Source organism: Anopheles maculipalpis, chromosome 3RL (genome assembly GCF_943734695.1).
Source record: "Anopheles maculipalpis chromosome 3RL, idAnoMacuDA_375_x, whole genome shotgun sequence".
Classification (NCBI taxonomy): domain Eukaryota; kingdom Metazoa; phylum Arthropoda; class Insecta; order Diptera; family Culicidae; genus Anopheles; species Anopheles maculipalpis.
Genome location: NC_064872.1, coordinates 46,729,874 through 46,754,518, shown reverse-complemented (window position 1 = coordinate 46,754,518; position 24,645 = coordinate 46,729,874). Strand labels below are relative to the sequence as shown.

General features: G+C 43.0%; 4 protein-coding genes across 5 annotated transcripts in view; 2 read left to right on the top strand and 2 right to left on the bottom strand.

Annotated features, from left to right (window-relative positions):
- The window catches only part of LOC126561313 (protein unc-79 homolog), a 49,395-nt gene that overhangs the window by 6,141 nt on the left and 18,609 nt on the right, over positions 1-24,645 (top strand). The window contains exons 12-28 of one of the 2 annotated variants that reach the window (XM_050217386.1): positions 1,102-1,219; positions 1,311-1,659; positions 1,728-1,900; positions 1,967-2,527; positions 2,643-2,714; positions 2,867-3,012; positions 3,238-4,044; positions 4,666-5,212; positions 5,327-5,733; positions 5,913-6,275; positions 6,404-6,582; positions 6,739-6,893; positions 6,969-7,300; positions 7,402-7,788; positions 7,859-8,037; positions 8,131-8,554; positions 8,619-8,912. In XM_050217386.1, coding sequence (XP_050073343.1) covers positions 1,102-1,219; positions 1,311-1,659; positions 1,728-1,900; positions 1,967-2,527; positions 2,643-2,714; positions 2,867-3,012; positions 3,238-4,044; positions 4,666-5,212; positions 5,327-5,733; positions 5,913-6,275; positions 6,404-6,582; positions 6,739-6,893; positions 6,969-7,300; positions 7,402-7,788; positions 7,859-8,037; positions 8,131-8,554; positions 8,619-8,912 — 5,493 coding nt within the window. Of the gene's footprint in view, positions 1-1,101; positions 1,220-1,310; positions 1,660-1,727; positions 1,901-1,966; positions 2,528-2,642; positions 2,715-2,866; positions 3,013-3,237; positions 4,045-4,665; positions 5,213-5,326; positions 5,734-5,912; positions 6,276-6,403; positions 6,583-6,738; positions 6,894-6,968; positions 7,301-7,401; positions 7,789-7,858; positions 8,038-8,130; positions 8,555-8,618; positions 8,913-24,645 lie in introns of those variants that run through there. The other variant, XM_050217383.1, reaches the window with a different exon arrangement.
- LOC126561685 (probable glutamine--tRNA ligase) lies at positions 9,712-12,114 on the bottom strand. The gene is made up of 2 exons (XM_050217980.1): positions 10,607-12,114; positions 9,712-10,520 (listed from the first exon to the last, which is right to left on the bottom strand). The coding sequence occupies exons 1-2, from the start codon at positions 12,108-12,110 to the stop codon at positions 9,712-9,714; spliced, it is 2,313 nt and encodes a 770-aa protein (XP_050073937.1). The 5' UTR covers positions 12,111-12,114.
- Positions 12,783-24,595, top strand: LOC126563648 (28S ribosomal protein S9, mitochondrial). Its single transcript, XM_050220292.1, has 7 exons — positions 12,783-12,892; positions 12,969-13,355; positions 13,415-13,503; positions 13,569-13,813; positions 13,892-14,007; positions 24,270-24,432; positions 24,502-24,595. Exons 1-7 carry the CDS (start codon positions 12,827-12,829, stop codon positions 24,591-24,593), a joined length of 1,158 nt encoding a protein of 385 aa, XP_050076249.1. The 5' UTR covers positions 12,783-12,826; the 3' UTR covers positions 24,594-24,595.
- On the bottom strand, positions 14,799-18,941 carry LOC126563535 (transient receptor potential channel pyrexia-like). The gene is made up of 2 exons (XM_050220181.1): positions 18,546-18,941; positions 14,799-18,074 (listed from the first exon to the last, which is right to left on the bottom strand). Exons 1-2 carry the CDS (start codon positions 18,674-18,676, stop codon positions 14,873-14,875), a joined length of 3,333 nt encoding a protein of 1,110 aa, XP_050076138.1. The 5' UTR covers positions 18,677-18,941; the 3' UTR covers positions 14,799-14,872.

Below are 24,645 nucleotides of genomic sequence, written 5' to 3'. Positions count from 1 at the left end.
TCGTTGAAGAGCGACTGATCGACAAAACACTCATACAACTAACACTATCTTTCGCTACGTATTCACAACAACATGAGCCCCGTTTATAATGTGCTAAAAAGTTTTAGAGATACATTTTGCTGTGCCACAGCGTGGCAGACATTTAGCGGAGGTTGGATTAACATTTTATGATGATGAGATTTTGATACATAATTAGTTTGTTACCATGCGCCTCGTCACCATTGTTTGTCGCCCTGACTGTCTGGTGGAGCACACTGTGCTTAGCACAATTTACCCGTTCTCATGGCCATGGCCCAGATAGAACACTACCATTTATAGGCCAGTTTCGCGATGTCTTTTAAATTAAAACGTTCTTAAATTGACCCACATTTGTGTGTGGTCGGCCAGTAGAAAGCTACTATATGCGGGTTCGACAAAATAGAATTGAAATAACGAAACAAATTTCACGTTTTCAACGATTTTTGTATATAGCAATAGCATAATACTAAACCACATGCTTGTTAGCTTAAACGCACCGGGGCGTTTAATTGGTGTACACTTAACATATTGTCAGATAGTCTTTTTCGTCGTTTAACGTGGTTTCCCCATGGTCTCACCTTTTTTAAATTCTTTGTTTCATATTCGTGGTGTGAGAAAATATAAAGAAATACTTGTGATTGCTTTTTTGTCATTCTTTTTTTTTTGTTTCGGGTTTTTTCATACTCTTTCTTAACCGTGCCTCTTTAACCATTGTATTGTTTTTTTTCTTCTTTTTATAGCCTATTGATTGGTATCTCTTAGTTTTTACCCTTGAATATCTTTCTTGGCCTATCTGTTTTTTCGTACCCTGTCGACGGAATTGTGTCATCTTCTTAATTTATGTTCTGTCTATATGGTGTGTGAAACTGTTTTTGCATTTAATTTTCTATCTAAACTCATACAGAAAACCGTACACACATGCAACACACTTTGTGTTGCACTATTCTTGCTAAAAAGATTTTGAGTATACATGAAACACGATCGATGCGCCTACCTGGGATGCAGCCAATCGCCGGCAATTGTAGTGTTTCCCTAGCCTTTTTCTTAGTATAAGAGTAATAACTACATGCCTTTCATGTTTAGATCATGACGGCCACGGTGGAAACAGTTTCGGAACAACTCGATCTTGCTGCAATAATGCCTTCGGAGAAGGTGGTACCGGCAGTGGCACGATCGGTCACTCTATCGGAAGCAGATGTTGGTAAGTAACAACACTCATGTAAATGGCCTCATGATCGGGCTGAGCTTTAACAAATGACGAATGACTTACAACATTCGTTTCACCCATGTAGCCACTGCGACGGTGCAGATTGCCAAACCAAACGTAATTGGAGAAAGCAGCTCTGAGGGCGGCGGCCTGGATTCGGAAAACCTCGAAGGATCACATCCATTCGATGGGGATGAAGAGTTTTGGCACACCTCTGTTGGCAAATTCAAGTTTTCGATCGATACGTTGCCTCAGTCTTTGCAGTTCATCTATCAATTGCTGAAGGAAATTCCTAACATCGATAAAGCCGACATACTATATTACGTATTGCAGTGCTTAAACGTAATGGTGTTGCATGGCGATGCGTTCGTGAAGGCTGCCCGAGACAATCGCGGATTCTTCATCTGGTGCCAGGAGAACATGCTCATCAAAAAGTGCGTAGTTGGCTGCTATTATTTTGTGCGATTGCTATATGATTTGTTTGTAAATGCACATTTTGCAGCTTATGGGAATTGTGCACCGCTGCTCAATCCCACATTTGTCAAGTAACAGTGCCAACCTTATTGCATTGCGTCACACTTCCGATGGGTTCGGATGTATTTTGGAAAGTAATACAGGAAGCATTCCACGACGCCGACTGGAGAGTAAGATTCGAAGCGGTGGAACGAGTAACAGGTACGGTTAGCAGCAACAACACATTCTCTCAATTAGACCAATCATTAACAACACTTTTCTTTTTAGTTATTACCCGCTTTATGGATAGTACTCCGCTGCGTGCCGAGGTTAGCCTGCAAACAGCACTGGCTACTGCTTTCTGCCACTTGATAGCGGCATGTGATGATCTGAATGTGCATGTTGCACAGCGTGCCACACTTTACCTCGGAACTATTCACGATTACGCGATCCAGGCGCTGCTGTACTGTCTCGAAAGTCAGTTTGATAAATTCATCATCGATCGACCGGTAGTGTTGCAGTCAATCTACCAGTTGCACAATTCGCTGTCCGATCGCAAAGTGCTCACGTGGGATTTCTTCCTGAATCGCTTCGACACGCTGTTTGTCGAAGCACAGGTGAATTTGGAGCGTGTGGGAGATATTTCATACTTGCGCGATCTACGAAACAGTGAAAACGGCAGTGAGATACTGTCGACGAAAATCAACAAAGCGCGCGAGGCTCTGAGTCAATCGGATACGACCGGAAGCATGTCGAAAACGTTGAGCGCTTCCTTCGGTACTAAATGGCCTTACAAACGTACGATGTCGGCACCGGCAACGATAATACCGCGGCAGGAATCAAAAATCGGTATGACCATCCATCGTCCATATTGCTGGCGTGGCGCCAGGAGTGTCACATTCTGGAGTGTTCTGTGTAGTATTAATTTTCCTCTCACGTTCCACGTGGGTCGTTTAACTTACAGAAAAGGAAAAAGTCTACAGCCGCCAAGTGTCTGCACCGATTTTGAAACGGAAAAGCTCTCGTTTTGGGCTAGGTAAAAGATTGTACGGGCGGAAGTGGCACAAGCCCGGTTTAATGAATACATTTTTCTCATTGCCGACGACTTGTTTGCTTCGTCGCTCTGTTCGTTTTTTCTTCGTGTGCTTTGCCCAATTAAATACTTCCACTTTCGTCGGTGTTTTGCAGATGGACACGTTCATTCGATCAGTGGACAGAATGAAGATTTCCACTTGGGAAGCCTCTACCGTGTGATCGATCTAGAGGAAGCAGACAAGGAAACAATCCACCTGCTCGTCTTTCTAATGATGCAGTTCATGTCCCGGCCCGATCTGGTAAGCGTGCGGTATTTGCGTTGCATTTTATGCTAAAGCAGCTTCGTTGTTACCGTTTCTTTTCCATTCTTTATCATTCGCTCTCTCCTATGCCGATTGCATGACGCTCGGACTTGGTACCCTTTTTATATATTTTTTTCGATTTTCTTTCATCACATTCGGTACTCGGATTTCATATGCCATGATGCGCACGCTGTCGGTATAAACCTTTTGTCTTAAACGAAGGCTTATCCCACCGATGAGAAACCACTGTTCAAAATTCAGTCAATCGTGCTCCGGCACCTGTATCTGCTTTTGGGCTACAATCAGGGGGAAAAGTTCTTCCACGTGTCGCCGGCTCGCCTGCGCTGCTCATCCGTATTCAACGCGTTTATGGCCAATCTACCGCAGGTGCTCGATCAGAACCACCAAATGGGTTGGCTGCTGCTGCCAACCGTCATCCAGCTGCTGCTGTACGCACCAAATCAGTCGAACGGTGCCTTTATGCCACCGGGTGCGGGTAGCGGGAACGATCAAAATCACCACAATAATGTAGTAACGTACAATTTCTCCATCTGGTATCTGGAGCCACATGTGCGTCGTAACTGGTTGATGTCGTTGCTGGTCATTTTATACAAGTACCAGTATAACCAGGCTTCGATGGCCGATCAGGTGCAGAATTTGATTCGTCTCGTTATCAACTCGCTCGATGCCCAGTTCCACAAATGTCGTCGCATACCGACCACCATCATTATGGATTATTCGGCAACACGCTTACGCAACCAAAGTCAACCATCGCTTGGAACCACCTCGGAGCTTGGGGACGAAAAGCGCACAATCAATGACAGCAGCCCGCCTTATAGCCCGCTGCAAACGACTACACTTTCCTTGTACGGGTGCGAAGAATCGTCCAAAGGACGTTCCTCGCGAGGTAAAGCTGGTGGCAAAGTACGCAAGCACCCAGAGGCCGATGGAGATGATACCGAATCGGAACTGGTTGTCATACCAGAGAGCGATGTCAGCGACAGTACAATTCAGGAAAGCAGTGTTCAGGTATGTCTTCAGGTAGTAACTGTAACAGTAAGTTTTCAGTTTCATGGTAATTATGCTTTTGTTTATCGTTACCTCGCGATCTGGACTCGACCTAGCTGTTCTAGACCTTGACATAACCTCTTCAACTTTCTGACTGCTCTCTCTCTAGCTTATGGCTTAGTTTATAGTTTAATAACTCGGAACACAAATTGGATCGGTTTGGTCGTAATTTGAACTCAAAACGAATGTGTTCATTCAATTGCTCTAGTATATTATGTGCAAGCAGAGAAAAACATTTCTAATGGGCAATTTTATTATTCCCTAATCTATTTTTGCTTTTATCGTGTGGCGTAATTTTAATAAACTGTGACTATTTATTTCACATTAGCTTCACTTTCATATTTCTATTACTGCTGCATGAAAAATTACAAATAAAAACATCTTCTTAGTACGGTCATTGTTGCTCGATCAAATGTTGTTGATTTATCAATATGTTTTTGCTCTGTAAATTGCATAGCATTTTGTATTTTTCATACTTCATAGCAGAATAGCAATGCGGCCTGGCCGTTCTACAGGAATAAAAAAAAGACACAGCGGAATTTTCTGTTGATGTTTTTTTTCCTAATCAATCCTTTTTCACAGGGTTCTCTAGAAGATACGGCAAGCAATGATGACGATTCGAATGCTTTAAAACCAGACGCGGGAGGTAAAGTGAAGGAAGGCTTAGCCAGCCTTAGCCGGACGAACCTTTCCATTATATGTGGAGCTCCGAAAATTGCACTAGGGGTGCAGCAGCATCAATCGCAACAGGGCAAAGCTAAGAAATCCCAACAAGCGTCTGTGTCTCTTGACCAAGCAGATATATCAGGTAGCACTATCACCAATAGTAAAGAGCCTGAGAAGGTATCCACTGTTGGTAAACCGGAAAAGACCGAGAAAACAAGCAGCAACATCTTCCGTATGCCTTCGGCTTTTCAAATGTCTTCCCAAAAATGTTCCGTACAGGAGGGTGTACGTATGATGGTTACTTCCTCAATGCTAGGCCAGCCGAAAGCTCAGGCCATTCTGAATCCCTTTGCTAACGTGCAAAAAGCAATTGTCGTTACGCAAAGTACGAGCAGTGGTAGCAGCGTGTCCAACGGAACGAAGGGTTTTGTGTCAAAGTCTAATCTAACGTGCGCTAAACAAGGTAAGAGATGATTTGGCGCATTGCAATGGCTACGCATACATATGCTATTCCGTGCAAACAAAATTATACACGTTGCCTGTATTGGTCACGATTCTATGTTTTTATCGTTTATAGATGAGCTTGATTGCTGTAAAAAAACTTCAAATACAACCAGCCTGAAGTTAGATGCGGAACAAACCAGTGCAGCAGCTCCCACAGATTACCATTCACTAACGCTTCCTTCAGAAGGTTTTAGTGCTCCATGCCCATCCAATGAACCTCTGGTTGAAAGCAGCGAACGCAAATCTTCACTGTTTGATGCAGCTGTTGATTCGTCTAAAGCAACAAATATTAAACCCAACGTTTCCTCCGGTTTAGCCAAAGGTTTTCTTCATCAATTGCCAATTCCAACACCGGAACGTTTATTGCCCATCGGACAGTATGCAACCGAGAGTGTTAGCACTATTGTGGAAAAGGTACGGGAAGGCCTTGCGATACCGGAAATAACGAGCTCGAACGAAACAACCGATGATCGATCCGATGTAAGTAGTACGATTATGTTGTACTTCCCTATTGACAAAATCGATATAAATCCGCCAGTTAAGGCACTACTAAGGCAAATTTGTATTCAAAAGAATCTTAGTAGTGGCTATTAAGGCAATTTTGTCAATAGGGTTGATACAAATCAACAACACATTTTTTACCATTATTCCTGCATTAGAGTGCTGCAAGCTGTTGTCATGCACGTGATGCATTGCCATCGTCTCCTAGAAAATTAACGAAACAGAGTGCGCTAGAGTCTCCACCGCAGGCTCTGGTTAATGAGAATGGTTTCGCCCAGCCTGGCAGGTCTACCATTGCCAGCGCTTTTATTTCACACGCGGAACAAGAAAGTGAACCAGTCGCCGCTGGTGATAGTAAAAAAGAAAATAAACCAGCACAGAAACACACAAAACGAACAAAAATGTTCAGCGACAGTCAGAAGGATACGCGTGTCAAGTATGCTGGCTCGTGGGCACCCGACACTAATGACGATGGGTCAGAAATTGATGAACCAGAGAGCTCCTCGTGTCCCGAGAAATCGGTAAATAGATTTTAGACAGTCATTTTTTGGACCTACCTAGAAGACCTTTTGGGTTTATAGAATGCTGATGGACGTTGTACATACATTTGATTGTTTGTATTTCCATTCTATCGTCTTGCGACTTACAGAGTAGCCTGCGGATTGGAGATGAGTGTATATGTCATCGTTGCACGGAATGTGGAGCAGTAAAAGAGGAATATACCGATGAAGAAATGGGTATTATGCTAATCGTACTTGGCACCTTCATCCACCGGGAACCTTCGCTTGGGGCACCATTCTTGCCAGAAATATTAACCATTGTGTCCAGGTATAAATACATACACATTTTACTTACAATTGATTATGACGGTCCAATGCCGTATTGTCAAATACATACACATATTAAATTTTTTTTTTAAACAAGCGGTCATTTTTGAGTGAATGGAGCGTTTTAGTTTTCAACGTTATTTTAATAATATTTCAGAATTTCATTACATCCCACATTTCCGTGGCGTTGCGAAAGTCTCACTCATTTACCGGGAGGTTCACAATCTGTTGCACATCAATTTATCCGATGCGTACTGCATCAGCTTGCTCCGAATGGAGTGTTCTATCAAGTTTTTCTAACGCAGAAGGACGGTAAATATACGATCGCTTTTACAGCTAGAGTGCAATAAATGACCATCTTTGATGTATAATTTTAAATACATACAGAAATAACTCGCAGGCGGTTCTATCGCAGTGTATCAAACAGTTTGAATGATTTTTCCGAGTTAAACCCAACAAGCCCCATACAGATGCTTGCTGAAACACTGAATGCTAAGAAAACACTCCCGATCGACCTGTTGCCCGTTATCTTCCGAAACCTGGCGGAATATTTGCAGTGTGTGCCAATAGATTGCATAGCTGGCAGTGTGTGGCTACCGGTGATACAAGCATTGGACAGTCTACTGCGACGCGTTATATTGATACTAGGGAACGTCGCCGGTTCCGAGCATCTGCTGGACATTATGGTAGCTTTACTGAAAGTACCACAGCTGTCGAAGGTAAAACTATCAGAGCACAGTTTACACTGTTTAATGCATTGTAAACTGTGCTCTACTACTATCATCTACCTGTTACTAAAACGAATTTCATATTTTTTCAGAGCATATTGGAACCATTTTCTAAAATCATAAGCTTCGCCATTCAGAATCTGCACCTGACGCAAAGAGTGTTGGTTGAAATTTGTAGCTTGAGTGGGCGTGCTTTTGCAAAAGAGCGTGACAAGCTGTACCTTGGAAGGCAGATCGTGTTCGATCTGGTGCAAGCACTCAAATTCAAAATCAATGTACCGGATAACAATTTGCTACTGTTGGTAGGATTCCTGCTACAAGATGCTGGCGGAATTTTACCACCTGGTATCATCGGGGACATTTCCTGTGGTGAATCGTTCGTACATTCGAACTGCAACATTTCGGAATGCATGCGCCAGCCCTATTTGAACGATATACTTGAGTTTTTGGCAGATTTTCACACGCTGAGCAAAATTAAGGTAATAATATTGTCCAATTGGATTTGTGATGCAATACGTAATGATTAATGGGTAAATTGAACGATTTTAGAATTTGAAAGCGCCCAGTACCACACCGGGGTTATGCGAAGATACGATAGGTGGTGTTTTGAAGGGTGCTATCGCACAATATCTTGCACTTGAAATGTCACGAGGCAATTCGAAAGATAGCCGGACGGTCTCCAAATATCTTCCATGGCTAAACAATGCCCCATCATCTTTACAACAAGGGTAAGTTTAAGCTCGTTTTAGCTATTCTCATATTGTATAGATTACCATGCAACAAAGTGAAGTACAATATTAAATGGATCTACTTTTTCACAGACCAAAAGAGTTCACCGAATGCGTGGGTCACATGAGGCTGTTGTCTTGGCTACTGATGGGTTCGTTAACACATACGGCACTGATCGTACGGCGTATCGGTGCCGGTACGACAGCTCCACATCAAAATCATTTGCGAAGCAGTGCCCTCATCATACAGCCCGTACCACAGGAAGCCAGTTGCCATATTGCTGATCATGTGCAAGTGATATTTGCCGGATTTGCTGAACAATCCAAGACATCAGTCTTGCATATGTCGTCCCTGTTTCATGCCTTCACATTGTGTCAGCTATGGACGGTCTATCTTGAGCAGGTAGCTAGTTTGGCGGCAATTTCCTCTGAAGCATATAACATCACCCTTAGTGTGCTGTTCGAGTTTTGGGCTAAAGTAACACCCTGCATTCTGCAACTGGTATCACACTCAAAGGTAAAAACAGGACAATACTTGAAGCGTACAGCACGTGTATTGTAAATATCTGCTTCTGTTTTAGCTATCGGAAAGCGTCAACCTTCACTTTTTGGGACTTTTGGAATCGTTGAAGGAAACTAGATCTACTATATTGGCTAAATTACTACCCTTATGGACACCGGTTCTTTCATCCAACACGCAACTGTCCGGTACATTGCACGTTCGCTTGCAGAATTGTCGTGATGCCGTTCCCAACATCGAGGAACAGGATTTTCATGCATCTGAAGCACTGTTAAAATGGTTACAACGACTCCAGTTCAAGATGGGTCAAATAGAGCTCCAATCTTCTACGGCTACACAATTCTATTCGATTTAAAGAGTTGCGTGGCGTGGCGAGATTATAAACGATTCTGCACACTTTAATTGTCTCTTCGCGCAATCTATAAGCGTATAGTAGTAAAGAACGCAATACAAAGTAGAAAAAAAGATTGTTTAAAACAAAACTTTAACTTAAATAACCGTATTATAGAATAGGTGTTACACCCGGCAATAGCGTGTGTTAATCGTTCATAGAAGATGCAATTTCATATGTGTTATACAGAAAAATTAAATACACTTGATGATTAAAAATGAAGCTTGTTACTGAAATTATCATACTGGGTATATAATTAATTGAGAACCATACCAACCGACCGAACCTCATTCGGCCCCGATTACCCGGGAACACAGGGCCCCACAAGACTCCCACATCCAGCGACTTGACCGAGTGCTTTCGCTTTCGGAATTCGCGCAAACGAGAAAGCCGACCGTCTGACTAACAACGTTGGCTTCGACCGACCTGTCCGAGACACACAGCAGCTTTTACCATCGAGATGCCATTCGCTTGACCATAATCAAACAACATTGGAACACCACAACTCAAATCTTGGGACGATTAGGATCACTAGCGAATCTTTTGCTGATTTGGATTGACGGTGGACGACGTCGTCTTTACTATGTCCTTGGTTCTAGTAGAAATGACAAAGTATTAATACATGTTTGGCTTACTATACATCATTCGTTCAAACCATACAGTTTATTGATAAATTAATTTGATAGATTCTATAGAACAAATGTATTCTGGCTCATCATGGAAGTGTTAAAGAAATAATGAAAATCCGAATGATTCCACAAAACTAGTTCATTTTGCCCGTGTCCTCCTTTAACGTGACGGTACGATTGAAAACTAGTTTATCATCTCTACTGTCAGGATCAACGGAAAAATAACCAATGCGTTCAAATTGAAACTTATCGTACACTTTCGAGTTGATCACATGAGCATCAACGTATCCACATACCGTACGAATTGTGTCCGTAGCACAATCACTTAAAAATCCACCTGGCACATCAGTACTATCTTCCGGGTTTTTGTGTATGAACAATTTCTCATACAAACGTACCTCCACCGCTATTGGTTTGCTTACCCAATGTATGTAGGCCTTCGGTTTTTCAGTTGCTGTACATGGCTCGATCCGGCATACTAATTCTTCGATAGAGTTAGAGTTGCGCACGATACTTTCCACCCGGAGCATGGAGCCAATGTATTTCAATCCAACCGGCTGCCCTGGTGTCAAACGACGGAAGGATTTATCAGCATTTTCCATGAAATCGGAACACTCAATATAAACCACGCGGTCGAACCAAACCATATGCGTCCCTTTTTCGGACATGTTTGGAAAATCGGCGACCGAAATTTGAATCGGTCCTTCATGAGGATAGTTCAGTATCGTGATCTTCATCGGTTCTAGCACAGCCATTGTGCGTGGTGCAGTTAGATTCAATACATCTCTGGCGGACGCTTCGAGGGCAGCAGGATCAATGGACGTTTGAGCCCCGGTCAGACCCATTTGGGCACAGAAATTATTTATCGCCTCGGCCGGATATCCCTTGCGTCGCAAAGCCGACAGTGTGAATAATCTCGGATCATCCCAATCATTGACAATATCTAAAGGAAAATACGAAACAAAGGTACGTTACGAGATTCTACCGCTTATTGAATGCAGTACAGCGTGAAAAAAATACACTACTTACTCTCAGTGATGAGTTTGTTAATTTTGCGCTTTGAAACGACCGTGTAGTTCACGTTGAGTCGTGCATATTCCCACTGTACGGGACAGTATATGTTCAACGCATTGCACAGCCAATAGTAGGAGGATCGCCTCGATTGAAACTCCTTCGTGCACAGGGAGTGGGTGATGTCCTCCAGGCTGTCGCATAAACAATGGGTGTAATCGTACGTCGGGTAGATACACCATGTCGTACCGGTTCGGTGGTGTGGAATAAACTTGATCCTGTAAGCTACCGGATCCATTTTTCCCTCCTCCAGTGTAATTTTCATGCGCAGTGTCGCCGCACCCTCGTCTATCTTTCCATTCTTCATGTCTTCGAAGAGCTGCAGGCTTTCGGCAATCGGACGATTGCGCCATTTTGAGGGTTCCGTAGTGAAACCCTTCATTTGCTCGGCAGTTTGATGGCACACGTATGCCATATCCTTCTTTATCAGCTGCACGGCAAATTCGTACAGCTCTTGGAAGTAATCGGACGAATAGGTAATTTTGTAAGGTTTGTACCCGAGCCATTCGACGATGTCCCGTATACCCGTCACAAACTTTTCCTCTTCCTTTTCCGGGTTAGTGTCATCATAGCGAAGAAAACAAACTCCATCATTCGCAGCTGCATACGCAAAGTTGATGTTGATTGCTTTGGCGTGACCGATGTGAAGAATTCCGTTGGGCTCAGGTGGGAAGCGTGTGCGCACTTTGCCGCCAGTACGTTGCAGGTGCTCTTTCAACAAACGCTCAGTTTCAGGAGTAACAACATATCCATCCGTTTTAAAATTCTCGCCCGGACGATGAAAGTCTACGTTACGCATGAGATCGACCATCGTTCGAGGACCTTCCGTTCGGTTACTGCCAATTGGTGCCTCAACAACAGAACTTTCCTTTGACGGCACGGTCACAGCCTGCGGTTCACGTCGTTTTTTGACAACCTTTTCTTCGTCTGCTACCGTCTTGGGGCCGAGTAAATCAAATATCTGAACATCAACTTCGCTCTTCAGCGCTTTCCCGTCGACCCACGGTAGAGCGGCGCGTAGTTCGACAAGCAACTTACCGACATTATACCGGTAACGCTGTTGAACGATATCGTCCCGATATTTTGCAATAGTTGTCTCGACAGCCCTTTCGATTTCTTCCGGCGTTACCACTACCCCCACACCGCACGCTCGGTTGAAATCAGCTTCGTCGAACGTGGCTTTTGTGACGTTAGCTAGCACATATTCGAGGGCCGTGTCCACTCGCAAACTCGTGTCCAGACTGTTGTCCAAGATTTTTCTAACAATCAGTTCCAAAAATTGAGCACTCTGCGGCTTTACTTTCGAACAAGCCTGGAATATTAGTGGCTTTTGGGCAGCATTCAGTTCAACACCCGGCGGAATATACGAGAAGGCACGTGTAATCGTGGCGGTAAGAGCTGCATTTTTAAGCGTTTCCTTAATCTTCTGTTCATTCAGGCCAAGGGAAACAAGATGCTCCATGGTTGTAAGCTATGCAATATGAAATTGGGTAAGTAATAAAGATGGAAATGTTAGTTTTTTTCATCAATTTAAGCCACAACGAGCGAATAAAGTTTTCGTACCTATATACCGCAACACACGTATGATGAAATAGCTGTCAGATATTGGCAGAATGACAACGGTTGCTGATGCGGTCTTTTTATTATTGACATTTCTTAGGAGCGGACTTTTTTTTGTTTTAACGGGGTTAGGGTAAACAACCCTATTGCCAAAAACTATTTAAATCCGCCAACTAAGGTACTGCTAAGGTAAATTTGTATTGGAAAAACCCTTGGTAGTGGTTATTAAGGCAATTTTGTCAATAGGTACTTTACTTACCGATTACCTTTACTGATACTTCTTAACCTTTGTGTTTACAACTACTTTCTCAAAGTCTCCTCCGTCGATAATTTTCCAAGATATCTGAACGACTGCAGCATACCATTTGGAACAAACATTTTTCTTTCTCAATTGTACGTAAAAAGATGCCAACACAATGCTTTTTGTCTTTCGAAGCAATTGTCTTCAACATTCAAATGGAAAATATAAACCCTTTTTCAAAGTATCCATCAATCGTGTGAAATGTGTAGCCGCGTCCTCCTCGTCCAATGTCCAGAAACAATAACAAACCAGCCAAACGTGCTCTGTTCTCAACATACGGTGTTATTTAACAACTGTGCCGGCTATCGAATTCAGCAATGTTTTCAATTCTAACTCGAGGTTTACGTTCCACACTTCCAAGACAATCAAGCTGTACGAATGCGGTAAGCTAACACGTCACAAAAGCTAGTTATGCAGAAGCAATGTTGCTCTCGCCCTACCAACCTCTTACATTTTCAGGCCCTTTTTCACTGTTCAACCGTTCACAATGCCGAAGATGTGGCTAGTCTGCAAAAGGCTAAGATTAGTAAAGCAATGAAAGCCTACTTGGAGCGGGCTAAAGAACATGAAAGCTGTATGGAAACGGCCCGAATAGAGTACAAGCTTGGCAAACGGCATTTAGCCAACATGATGGGAGCGGATGTGGAAAACTTCACCCAGAAAGATATCAACCAGGCAGTGCAATATCTATTCCCTTCCGGTCTGTATGATCCAGCTGCACGACCCACGATGAAGCCTCCAGAAGAATTTATTCCCAAAACCAAGGGTGCTGAATTCGATGAAACGGGTCGACCTTTTCACACTTTGTTCTATACGGGACGTCCAAATTTCTTTCAGCTTCTCTTTGTAAGACATCGTACTGCAGCATTTAGAGCAACGATTTCAAAACATTATTTCTCTTTTAGGACATTGTTGAAAATATTAACAAACTGAACGCTTTGGAAGATGCAACACGGCTCAAGGGTAAAGCTTTGGATTCTGCGGGAAGCATACTGTAAGTAGCAAAATGGCAATAGTGGTTTGTTATTTTGGTATACTATACGGATCGTTGCATTGCAGAGACACGACGGGCTCGGAATGGTTGCCTAAAGAATTGTTGGAAAAGAAAATTGTTGAGACCATATCGGACATTGAGTATGACAACTTTGTCAGTGCAATGAACCGTCTTGTGAGTCATCCATTGTCTGACCGGGTAAAAGGGTTTGTATATGAGTATAGAAAACCCTTAATTTCCAAGCTAGAAAACGATACAGTTCCCACGCCGCAACACGATGCTGATGGGCGACAGTATGTGACGATATACGGTAAAGTTCTATTTCGTTTCATAGTTAGTATTTAGTTGACGAAATTTTTAACGCAGTCAATGTATAAACTGGTTTTAGAGTGTCTACGTAAAACTGCCCGTGGAGATGTGACTGTGAAGTTTCCTGGAACCGGGAAAATAGAGGTGAATGGTCAAGATTTGCGCAACGTAGGGAATATACAGCAACGCGAACAGGTGAGCTCAATACGTATTTTGTATTTAGTAAAGTATGTTATACTTCGATTAGCACATGTTACAAGGCTTACTCGAAACCCCTTCAATTGGGTTTTAAAAATGGTGAATGGCCCTTGCATCTAATAGGCTGCCCTTATCCCTTTTTGTATGGATATGTGCAGAAACACATAGTTTCGAACTACACTTTGTATTCGAATAAGCCACAGAGCACGTGATTGTATGTACATTTGGGACGGAGAATTCCTCGTATTAAGATCAGACAGCGCAACATCGTCGTAAGCAAAAGTCATCGTTAAACAAGCATTTTCGTTATGATCTTTACAACTCCAGAGACGAAAATTAAATGAATATTGTGCGGTATTTCGCAACACAATGTATTGGACTATTTTTATTATTTTAGATTTTTAAAAATACTGTGCAAAATCAGATTGATTATCATAATCGTTTGCAATGCATAGTGTTATCGCTTTTGTATCATTATATAGTACCATGGTTAAAAGAAGAACGTAACTAGAATTTAGACACATTACTAAGGACAGCTGGCATACCTGGCTGCTGGTTACAATAACTTTGTGTCTCAAAACTTTGTTACCGATCTACCATTCCTCAGTGTTAATTAACATTGTGTCGAGTTTCGTGTTACTTTGAACTACATGCTATGCAAAATCACATCAACGTTGCTATTGTGGACAATATATGTTAAAAGGTTGGGGTATGCTTCCGCCAGCTGTGCGTGGTGTTGCTATTTTTTTTTTGCAAATTTGATGAATGTTATCTTCAGGTTAGATTTGCACCACGAACTGTATTTATGGTGCAGTTTCTACTGGACGGGGTGAAGATGACATTCTTGTCCAAGATGAATTCATTAGTTCGATGGAATGCTGGGCTGTGGACTCTTGTTTAATAATTGAAGCAGCTGGCGCAGCATCTGCTGATTTTCTTCTACCGATGATCGCAACTCTGCGATCTCTGATGAAATGTTACCGATGTAGTCGCTGTGTTCGTCCAGCTTATTGGTTAACCCGTACAGTGTTGGAGTGTCATAGACATATCCAAACTTAGAAGTATGATCACTGTTTGGTGAGGTTAGTCCTATTCCTCCGTTGGTAACCCGTCCGTTGACAGGGACAGTGATGCCGCTATCACATCGATCGTACAACTTAGGCCGTATACCGTTCATTGCTGGCGAAGATTTCGGTGGCTCGTACGATAAATTACGGCGCACTGTTGTGAAATTTTTTCTGCTGTAGTGTTTTTTTTGCTTCGCCACCTCGTACGCTGCCATCATAATGTCCCTTGGGAGTCTTGTTTCACCGGGATTAAGGGGTTTGACGCTCAGCACCACGCGATAAGCTTGTGGTGAAACAAGCGCTGTGTAGTAGAGTAAATTACGCAGCCAATTAGGCAGCCAGCCGTTAAAAAGTGCTGATTCGATATAGGAAATTAGTTTCGTCTGACGAACTAGTTTTGATAGACCGGCCGTTTTCTTCAATCCTTGTATATCATGTACAGCGATACCTATGAGCAGGTTCATCAGAATCACTGTAACAAACAATAGAAATAATACAAAGGTAATTTGTGCGCTGATCTCCAGCAGAAAGGGTGGGTCCTTGCCGTCGGGATCATTGATCAGCAATTCAAGATCCTGTTCGCCCGTCATCATTACTAGCACCGTAATAAATCCCATGAATGGATTTGCGAACGAAGAGGACGATGGAAAGATAACACAAAAACTGATCGTGAAGCCTATTAGCATGCACGAATAGGCCATGAACAGTTTGGCAAATTCAACCTGTACTTTGGTGTACATAGCGACATAGGCACCGAAAACGGGCAACTGTCCGATCATAAGCATTAGATTGGTCCATCCAAGAAGTACAGCGAAAGCGCCGACGTGATTCTGCCATGTGTAGGTCCGCTTGGTGTAAATGTATGATATAACGAATACGCTCAGTATGATGAACCATTCAATTGCGTTTTCTGTCTGTGTGACATAGTGTTTGAGTGAGGTATATCCGGTGATGCCATAGATTTTGCGACATATCTCAATGGCTGTAATCGCCACTAGAACCATCCACTGCATTTCAATCACGAACGGATTGTTGCGCAACATATCGCCAAAGATAGATTGCTTCTGACAGAGCTCCTGCTCCTGGATAGTTTCTTTCATATCCTTGCTTCCATTATAGCAGTTGTGCGCTAGTGCCGTGAGCACGTATAATGTTAGAAACAGCACAAATGTAAAGCAAAACAGCAATCGAGCAATATAATATTTGCGAATTTTGTTCCATTTGATGTACAGGAAGGCTGAGCAAAGTGGATGCTGAAGAAACTCCTTTTGTCCATCGTCGACAAACGTATTTAGGTAACTGATTTCCCTGGGGTGGCAATGTTGCAAAATGCTACGAAAGTCGAGTTCCAATTCCACCTCCCGGCTGGACGAATCTTGCGAATGCGTCAGCGTGATAGCCGCGTCTAGTTTGCATTGTATGACTCCGAGCGATGCCGGAGTTTTGCGACTGATTATGTTGAGAGCACTGGTTCCCTTGCGTGATTTCATCGTGACATCTGCTCCGTGATAGAGCAACGTTTCTACACAGGGGCCAAGTGCATCCAATGCGGCCAGATGCAGTGCCGTAAATCCGTACACATCTCGTTGATTGACATTAGCTCCCCATGCAATTAATGTTTCGATCATCTCTACCGCAGTATCGGATTTACTGACCGCAGCGTGCAGTGGCGTTCTTTGATCGAAATCAGCCATGTTCGGATCACAGCCACCCAGTTTTAACAGTGCCTCAACACAGTCAGCACTTCCACTACGGGCTGCCAGATGCAGCGGTGTGAAGCCACGATGATTTCGCGCACGGACATCAGCCCCGCGAGCTAGCAATTGTGTTACACAGTCTAAGTTACCCTCGTCCGCTGCAAGATGCAATGCGGTCATCTGCTTGTCGCCCTGTTGTATGCGCACATTGGGATCGGCTTCTGGACATTCTAGAAGTGCGGCAAGGCACTGGGCGTGACCAAGATCAGCGGCAAGATGGATTGGGTTGGTTCCATTTCGCTCAAGTGCGTTTACGTTCGAACCGTGGGCGATAAAGAATCGAAGACACTCGATCGCATTTGAACGTACAGCACAATGCAAGAGAGATTCCTCGCAATGTTGCTTATTGGTTGGCACGTCAATGCGAGCACCGTTTTTAATTAGCAACTCAGCGGTAGCGAGTGAATTCCCGAAAGCGGCGCAATGCAGCGGAGTGTACCATTTCGGTTGCATGTTAACATCAAGCTCATGATGAATCAGAAACGCGCAGCATTCAGTGCAACCACTGAATGACGCGAGATGCAGCGCTGTCAAACCGTTGGTATCGCAGAAGTTAATGTCTGCTCCGAGCTGAACGCATTGCTCGAGGAGATGGAACTTTCGTAGAAAAGCCGCCCACAGAAAGCAGATATTTTTCTCCAACTGCTGTGCTCCGTTGACGCTGCTATTAGAAGAGCCAATCGCTGAGGCTGCAGATACTGGCCCTGACGATGGTGGTGTGCGCAGCAGCTGTTCGATGGTCGTACTATCAAGTATGGGTTCGTTTTCGAAGCTTTCAAGTAGTGACACCCTGCCTCCAGCCAGACGCATCTGCTCAGTGAGCGATATGCGGATGATGTCATTGCAGAGTTGGGCACTAGATTCGGAGTAGCTTTCATCGTAGCTATCGTACAGATTGGGCGCCCCTTCGGCGGGCGGAGACGGTCCCACCTCCATATACTCGTAACTGTCAATGTGCGATTTACGTCCATTAGTCTGACCTGTTCCACTATGTGGTGTGGTTGTTTTAGTACTGGAGTTTGTTACGGTAGAGCTTCCATTACTGGTTGGAGACTTGTTTTGATCATCCGCTACACAAGGACCAATCCCACCAGTTGTGCCAGTTATAATATTTTTTAAAATTGTTGACTTGCTCTTCGCATCATTGTAGAGTCCATTTTGAACTACGACGGGTTCTTCTAAGGCGGCTTCTGCATCAATAGCCTTTGTACTAGTATCCTTAATGGAGGCTACATTAAATCTGTAATTGCAAAACCAAATCGTTGTTTAGAAGATAGCTATCGAAATTAAGTCACATCATAATCACGGTGTCTTTTGATACGGTAAAATTAAGTTAATTCAATTTCTAAAGTATTTAGCTTTAGAAATTGTACCGAGTTTTCCCAGGATAAGGTAAAGAATAAGAAGGGTTATTGATCGATATCAGTTAAAGTGCTAACAAAACGGCGTTCAGACGAAATAATGGAACATAAATAAATAAATACAAGTATTTTAATAACTGGTACTATATTAAAAGCACCGAATGGTTGCTTTTTTATTTCAATTAGGACGGCCTGTCCTTATTGCTACCAAATGGTTGCCTAAAATTGTTGAATCCCGATATCTTAGCCAAAACACGGCCAAAGCGTTCTAGTCGAATACAGAAAACTAAGCATGTTCGAGACGCAAATGTTGAAAGAAGTTAAACGTAGCAATAAGTGTTTCTTTTTACCTGGTAGTCAAGCAAGGAAATTTGATGGATCCATTCTCGATGCAACTTACTGTCCGCAATATTCTTTGTGGTCGTACCGGTGGTGTCGAAGGTGGCGTAGTATCACTATTTTTAAAACCATAATTGTCCATTTCGATGCTCGTTCAGCGACAGACCGGATGTAAGTTGGTTGTGAAGTTTAATGTGGTTTGTTTAATCGGTTAGTTCAATTTGTAGAGCCTTATTGTTTCGAGAGCTGCTATTGTTATTCTTGTAAGCTGTAAATGGTGATCGTTCGATGCCGTTGAAGTTAGAGCACCCATACCCCGATAGTGGCGATTCATTGTGACTGTTCCATTTGTGGTTTTGGTCTAGTGAAGGTGTTTGATGCTGCTTGTTATTTTATTTTATCTTTTCAATCCCGCTGTGACCTGTGTTCGTTTGGCCGAAGTCGCGACTGGACAAACTATTGATCGGCTTGTTGTTGCTGTGTGCTAGAGGGATAATGATCAGCACTACACCTGCAAGGTAGCAACAGAAAAGAGACACATAAACCACACATTTGCAAGCACAATGAGAAAAAGAGAAGAAGTAACAGTTACGAGGCAGTTTGGCGTACATAAAACTGGATTTAAAAAAAAGGAAATGAAATGATTGAAAGGGTGGGAGACATAACGGAAGAGACGAACGATCTTGATTTTGTGTTGACTTGTATTTGGAACGAGTTTTTGCACACACAAAAAGTCGTTTCTCCTGTTGCGGTCATCGAAACAGCTGCCGGACGAAAAAACTTTCGTGGATGTTCGTGACTTAAAATGCTTTATGTTAGTGTCAAGCACTAAGAGAGTCATAGCATGAAAAATTACAATTTAAACCGAATCTAAATAGTTCGCATAGTTTTCGCGACTACATATTCGAACTTGGAACTGTTTTGAATGAAGCATTGTATTCAATGCAATTACCATTGTATCGTGCTTGTTGCTAGTTCCTTGAATTGTGTTATTGAGTACACGAAAATATGTGCATATTAAAATAACGCCATCAGGAACAACTCATATGAATGTCTATATCAGATTCAATGCAAAATATGCTTTTCATTATCGCGTAAGTAACTGTTGCTAACTGTGACTAAAATCTGTAGAAATTGTCACCAGTCAGTGCATTTAATATTGTGACCAACTGAGAAAAAACGTGCAATCCAACTCTAATATCTTACTATCACACGTCCCTTGCTGTGGGAATAGTCATAAAAAGCGAGGATAAAATTTATGTACGATGAAGATCAACAATGGAAACAATCTATTTCGTTTGTGCAGTTCTCAGATGCAGAATGGAAGAGGTGACCAGGCATGGGACAAAATCACGATCAATTTTCCTTATCATAAACATTCATACATACATACACAGTTACACACGCGCATAATTTATAAATGCAATCACTTTAAAGCTGTGTATTGCCTTGCGGTAGCAGTAGTAGCGCACATTGTGTTAGACTAACGCCGGATAAAACTTAGTCCACGCTAATACTCTGATGAATCGATGTTCAATTCGGACGCTGAAAGTCACATAGCAGCATCTTAAATTAAAAGTTAGCTGGTGAATAACTTGAAAATGTTTCTACAACAACAAATGCCAAAAATCATAACCGAATCGTCTAACACGACACCCAAAAACTAAAACACGTAGAAGCTTATGATGCTTCACAATACCGCACCTAGACCACCTGAAACAGACGACCAGCTTAGAATGGATCACTAACCGTCCACAGACACGCGATGATCGTGCACGGTGGTAACCGTCAGACTACCCGATTCAAAATACTGGCGAGTGTCGTCTCACCTCCAATACGATTGTCTGCTGCTGTTGATCGAAACTCATAGAGGACAAACACAACGGCAAACAGTAGCATCATACCTCACGGCGCCATTCCATTATACCCGCGGCGAACTACGAACCATGTTCTGAGATGTGAAGCATCTGATTTCTGACTTTTTCTTCTGAATGATAACAATCCGTACGGGGATGAAGCGTGTCGAAACAATCTAAACCGATCAAATAGAGATAAATGAATAGAAAGAGCCGAGTGCGAGCGAGCAAGAGCAAATGTTGTTTGATCGTGCTAGTGGATGCGCTATGTGCCGCTCATTCACATGGGTATACGGCAACATTTTGAAAGTTTTGAAATAACTAACACATTGGAAGAGACATATTCTCATTGACGGGACACGTTTTATGTTTGTTGGTGAAGCAGACATATATGCATATGGACAACAGTGGTCGGCAAGCTCGTGAAGAGTATTGTGTAGAGTTGGTCAATTGAAACAAAGATTTAGTGTCAAAAAGTTCGACAAGTTTTAAAACTATGTTGAAATACGGTACCTACTATAAATGTAAATTTTACTAAAAGTAAAAAAAACATGGATTGATAAATCTCATTTTGCTCAAATTGCAACGTTTATTACAGCAGTTATTCATTAATTGTTTTGAGTTAATTCGCAAGGGTGAACCAGAAATATAACAAATTATTTCCTTAATAATAAATACTGGTGTTGGCTCAAGAATGTTTGATTTTTAGGATATTCTTAGATGAAATTATAGAAAAATCTTTTTGTTGCTAATTTTCAAGAAGATAATAATTCCATCACTACAATCTTTGGTGATCATTTTTTATAAGGTAATTCAAGTCTAAACTTAGGTGGGGAAGCGCTGGCAGGGCGACCATCATTAACGCGGCAGGACAGGGCAGGTTTTATTTTCTTCTAGCAAAATATTTCATAGTTGATCGAATCAATAAAGCATCTCATCCAAACCGCAGGAACTTTGTAGGGTTAATCAAACTATGTGGTATCAGTAAATCAAGTAAACCATTTGATAACTGGCGTTAGCCAGCATTTCGTTAAGCCCAGAAGAAGCATTAATCCTAAGTAGCAGAAACCAGGATTTCGAACATAGGAAGGATAGAGAAGGAGGTGTAAATTCTTGGGTAAAAGAAAAACGATCATCACACCAGCAGCTCCAGAGCTGCTATTGGTCATATTGGTGCTGATAGCAAATCATTATGTAGGTTTCAGGGGTTATTTTAAACAGAGATAGTTTATTTTAACATAAACATAGATGACGTTCTAACATCTTAAGATCCTTAAATGGGTTCAAGCCAGGGCCGACAACATCATGGATGTTTAAATGGAGAACTGTCTCTTGAATTTGAAGATCAACTCTTCCCTGATGCTACTGAGCATTGAGTAGAGCTCTGATATTTAATACGATAAGACAGTCTGATGGCAGCTTAAACTGGATAGATACAATTCGAACGATTCCGACAGCATGCTCAAAACTCTCACCTTGCACTGTACTACGTCCATAGTGACCGTTAGCAGCCGTACCAGTTTCCCAGGGAATCCGTAATGCTGCAAGGTGTTCCATAGTTCGGTTCGATCTATGGTATCGTAGGCCGCCTTGAAGTCAATGACCAGGAGCTTGGTAGCCTCCGACGAAATGGGAATGGGAAACTGGGTATAACACCCAGTTTCCACTCATCCGGTAGTTCTTCGTGATCCTAAATCTTAACAACCAGCCGTTGCATGATGGCGGAAATCCTCTCCGGATCTTGAACAGTTCGGCCACCAGCCCATTGCTGCCAGCTGATTTATTACATTTCAGCTGTTTGATGGTTCTGATGACTTCGTCCAGGGATGTTGGTTGTACCTCGTCATCGTCGCGCTGGCTGTCGTAGTTCTGCACTCCTATGCTTCCTGCGCCTAGTTCGGTGCCTACTGCATCTGCTCTGTTAAGGTGTCTGTCGAAGTAGAACTTCCACCTGTTGATCACCTCTCACTCGTCCGACAGGATATCTCCTTCCTCGCTGCGGCACATAGCGATCATGGGAGTAAAACAGCCCCGTGCCACATTCAACATCCTGCAAAACTTGCGACTTTCTCCCGACTGGGATATCTGCTGTTCCAGTTGCTCGTCCGACTCTTCGAAGCTACGCTTCTTGTCCTGGAAGAGCCGGATCTGCGGCCTCCTCAGTCGTCTGTAATGTTCCACGTTCTGCTGGGTCTCGCGCTGGAGCATACGGGTACGCGCTGCGTTCTTCTCGGATAGTGCTCGCCTGCACTCATAATCAAACTTTACATTTCTTCCTCTGGTTACGTGTCACGCGGCCAATTGTTCGCTCGGCTGTGTTGCTGATGGCTTGCTCCACCATACGCCAGTGGTCATTGATGGACATCGCCTCGGTGGTGGTGTCCTCCGGTAGCGCTTCTCCAAGCGCGTTTGCGAAGTCCCTTGCCACATCAGCTTGTCTCAGCCGATCTAAGTTGAGCCTTGGGGTAGGCTGAAAGCGCAGCTTATTGACGGAGTAAAGTTTTTGACGCAACTTAACCATAACCAGGAAATGATTTGAGTCGACGCGTTCGGCGTAGGGCACCTCTATATGTACCCTACGTCGATAATATCCGAGAAATGCCTTCGTGGTCAATCTGGGAATATGTCTGCTGTGGTGATCCCCAGGTGTAACTGAAGCGAGGTGCGTGCTGGAAGAAGGTGCTGCGAATAATCATGTGCTTGAAGGAGGCGAAGTTCACGAGCCGAAGCCTGTTGTTTTTCGTCAGCTGGTAGGCACTGAAACTTCCTATCGTGGGTTTACATACCACCTCCCGTTCAACCTGATCGTTAAAATCTCCGATGACAATCTTGACGTCGTGTTGTGGGCAGCGGTGGTACTCCCTATCCAACTGCGTATAAAAACGGTCTTTATCGTCATCGGTACTTCCAAGGTGCGGACTATGCATGCACAATACTCAGATTGAAGAACCTTCCGCGGATCCTCAACCTGCACATCCGTTCATTGATCGTCCACCACCCGATCACTCGCTTTCGCATCTCACGCTTTCGCATTTCCAGCAAAAAATCTCGTAGGGTTCCAGGATAGAAGGACAGCCAGCCGCCTCTAACATGGAGAACAGATTTAGCTCAATTTAGCCATATAATCCATCACCCGTGTACCCAAGCTCAGATATTTGGAGAGATATGTTACCATTCTGTACGCCGTGGAAGTATTGAGTCGTAGTAGGGTGTGGAGATCCTATATTAACCTTCAAGAGGTGTCGGACCTTACCCGTATCAGTGCGATACTGCTACATACACTGACAACACAACCAATTATTGGACACGGTTCTTTAAAATAATACGATACAAACACGACTCAGATCAAGGTACGTCCATCCATATTCTAGAACAGAAGCCTCTCTCCACCGCCAAATATCCTATAAGAGGAGAAAGCTACGCGGGAGTCGAAGCTAACTCGATCACGCAGATTCATTACAAGCCAAGTATAGGCTGCGTTCTCATGGCTGCGTCCGACTGCAAAAGAGATTATTAAGACTATTGCTTTGTCAAGCTGTTCTTCTGATCCTGATCTGATTGGATGAAAAATGGCTGTCATAGATTATGATGGCTTGAGTTCCATCCTTAATTTTAACAGATATAAAAAGCACTTCGTTATCAAATAAGTGTTAATCAGATCAGCTATGACTGGACTATAGACAACATCAGATGATATGATTGGTACGTTACGCCAACTTTGATACGAATACCATATGACAATAATGTGACCAGGCCGTTTTAACGGAACGAAAACAAAAAAAAACACACAATATTGATATAAATCCTTTCCATTTTCCTTTGAAAAAAAAAAATCACATCTTAATGGAATGTTAAACTGAATGTTCTACTCTATTTCAGGTTCTTTTCCCGCTGCTGTTTACCAACATGAATGGAAAAGTGGATGTTTCGGCAAATGTTTCTGGTGGGGGACCTTCATCACAGGCAGGCGCTGTACGGTGGGGCATCGCAATGGCGTTACGCAGTTTTGTAGATGCAGAACAAATTGCTGGTATGCGAGTTGGTAAGTATACTTTTGAGAAATTACGAATTATGTTTACGAATGAGTAAATTACTATGACATCACTTCCAGCTGGTCTGTTGACTCGCGACTATCGTCGGCGAGAACGTAAGAAGCCGGGACAAGCAGGTGCTCGCAGGAAATACACGTGGAAGAAACGCTAAAGATGAGGAGAGCAGAAGAGTGATTATAAAAACAAGCTGGATAAATAAATCG

What these genes read in the sequence shown, in the direction of transcription:
- LOC126561685 (XM_050217980.1), bottom strand. Translation starts at nt 12,110, where the DNA reads ATGGAGCATCTTGTTTCCCTTGGCCTGAATGAACAGAAGATTAAGGAA. An exon ending in TAACAAACTCATCACTGAGA is followed by an intron (nt 10,521 to 10,606) that starts GTAAGTAGTGTA and finishes ATTTTCCTTTAG; the next exon opens with ATATTGTCAATGATTGGGAT.
- LOC126563648 (XM_050220292.1), top strand. Translation starts at nt 12,827, where the DNA reads ATGTTTTCAATTCTAACTCGAGGTTTACGTTCCACACTTCCAAGACAA. An exon ending in AATCAAGCTGTACGAATGCG is followed by an intron (nt 12,893 to 12,968) that starts GTAAGCTAACAC and finishes TTACATTTTCAG; the next exon opens with GCCCTTTTTCACTGTTCAAC. An exon ending in ATATACAGCAACGCGAACAG is followed by an intron (nt 14,008 to 24,269) that starts GTGAGCTCAATA and finishes ACTCTATTTCAG; the next exon opens with GTTCTTTTCCCGCTGCTGTT.
- LOC126563535 (XM_050220181.1), bottom strand. Translation starts at nt 18,676, where the DNA reads ATGGACAATTATGGTTTTAAAAATAGTGATACTACGCCACCTTCGACA. An exon ending in TTTCCTTGCTTGACTACCAG is followed by an intron (nt 18,075 to 18,545) that starts GTAAAAAGAAAC and finishes TTGCAATTACAG; the next exon opens with ATTTAATGTAGCCTCCATTA.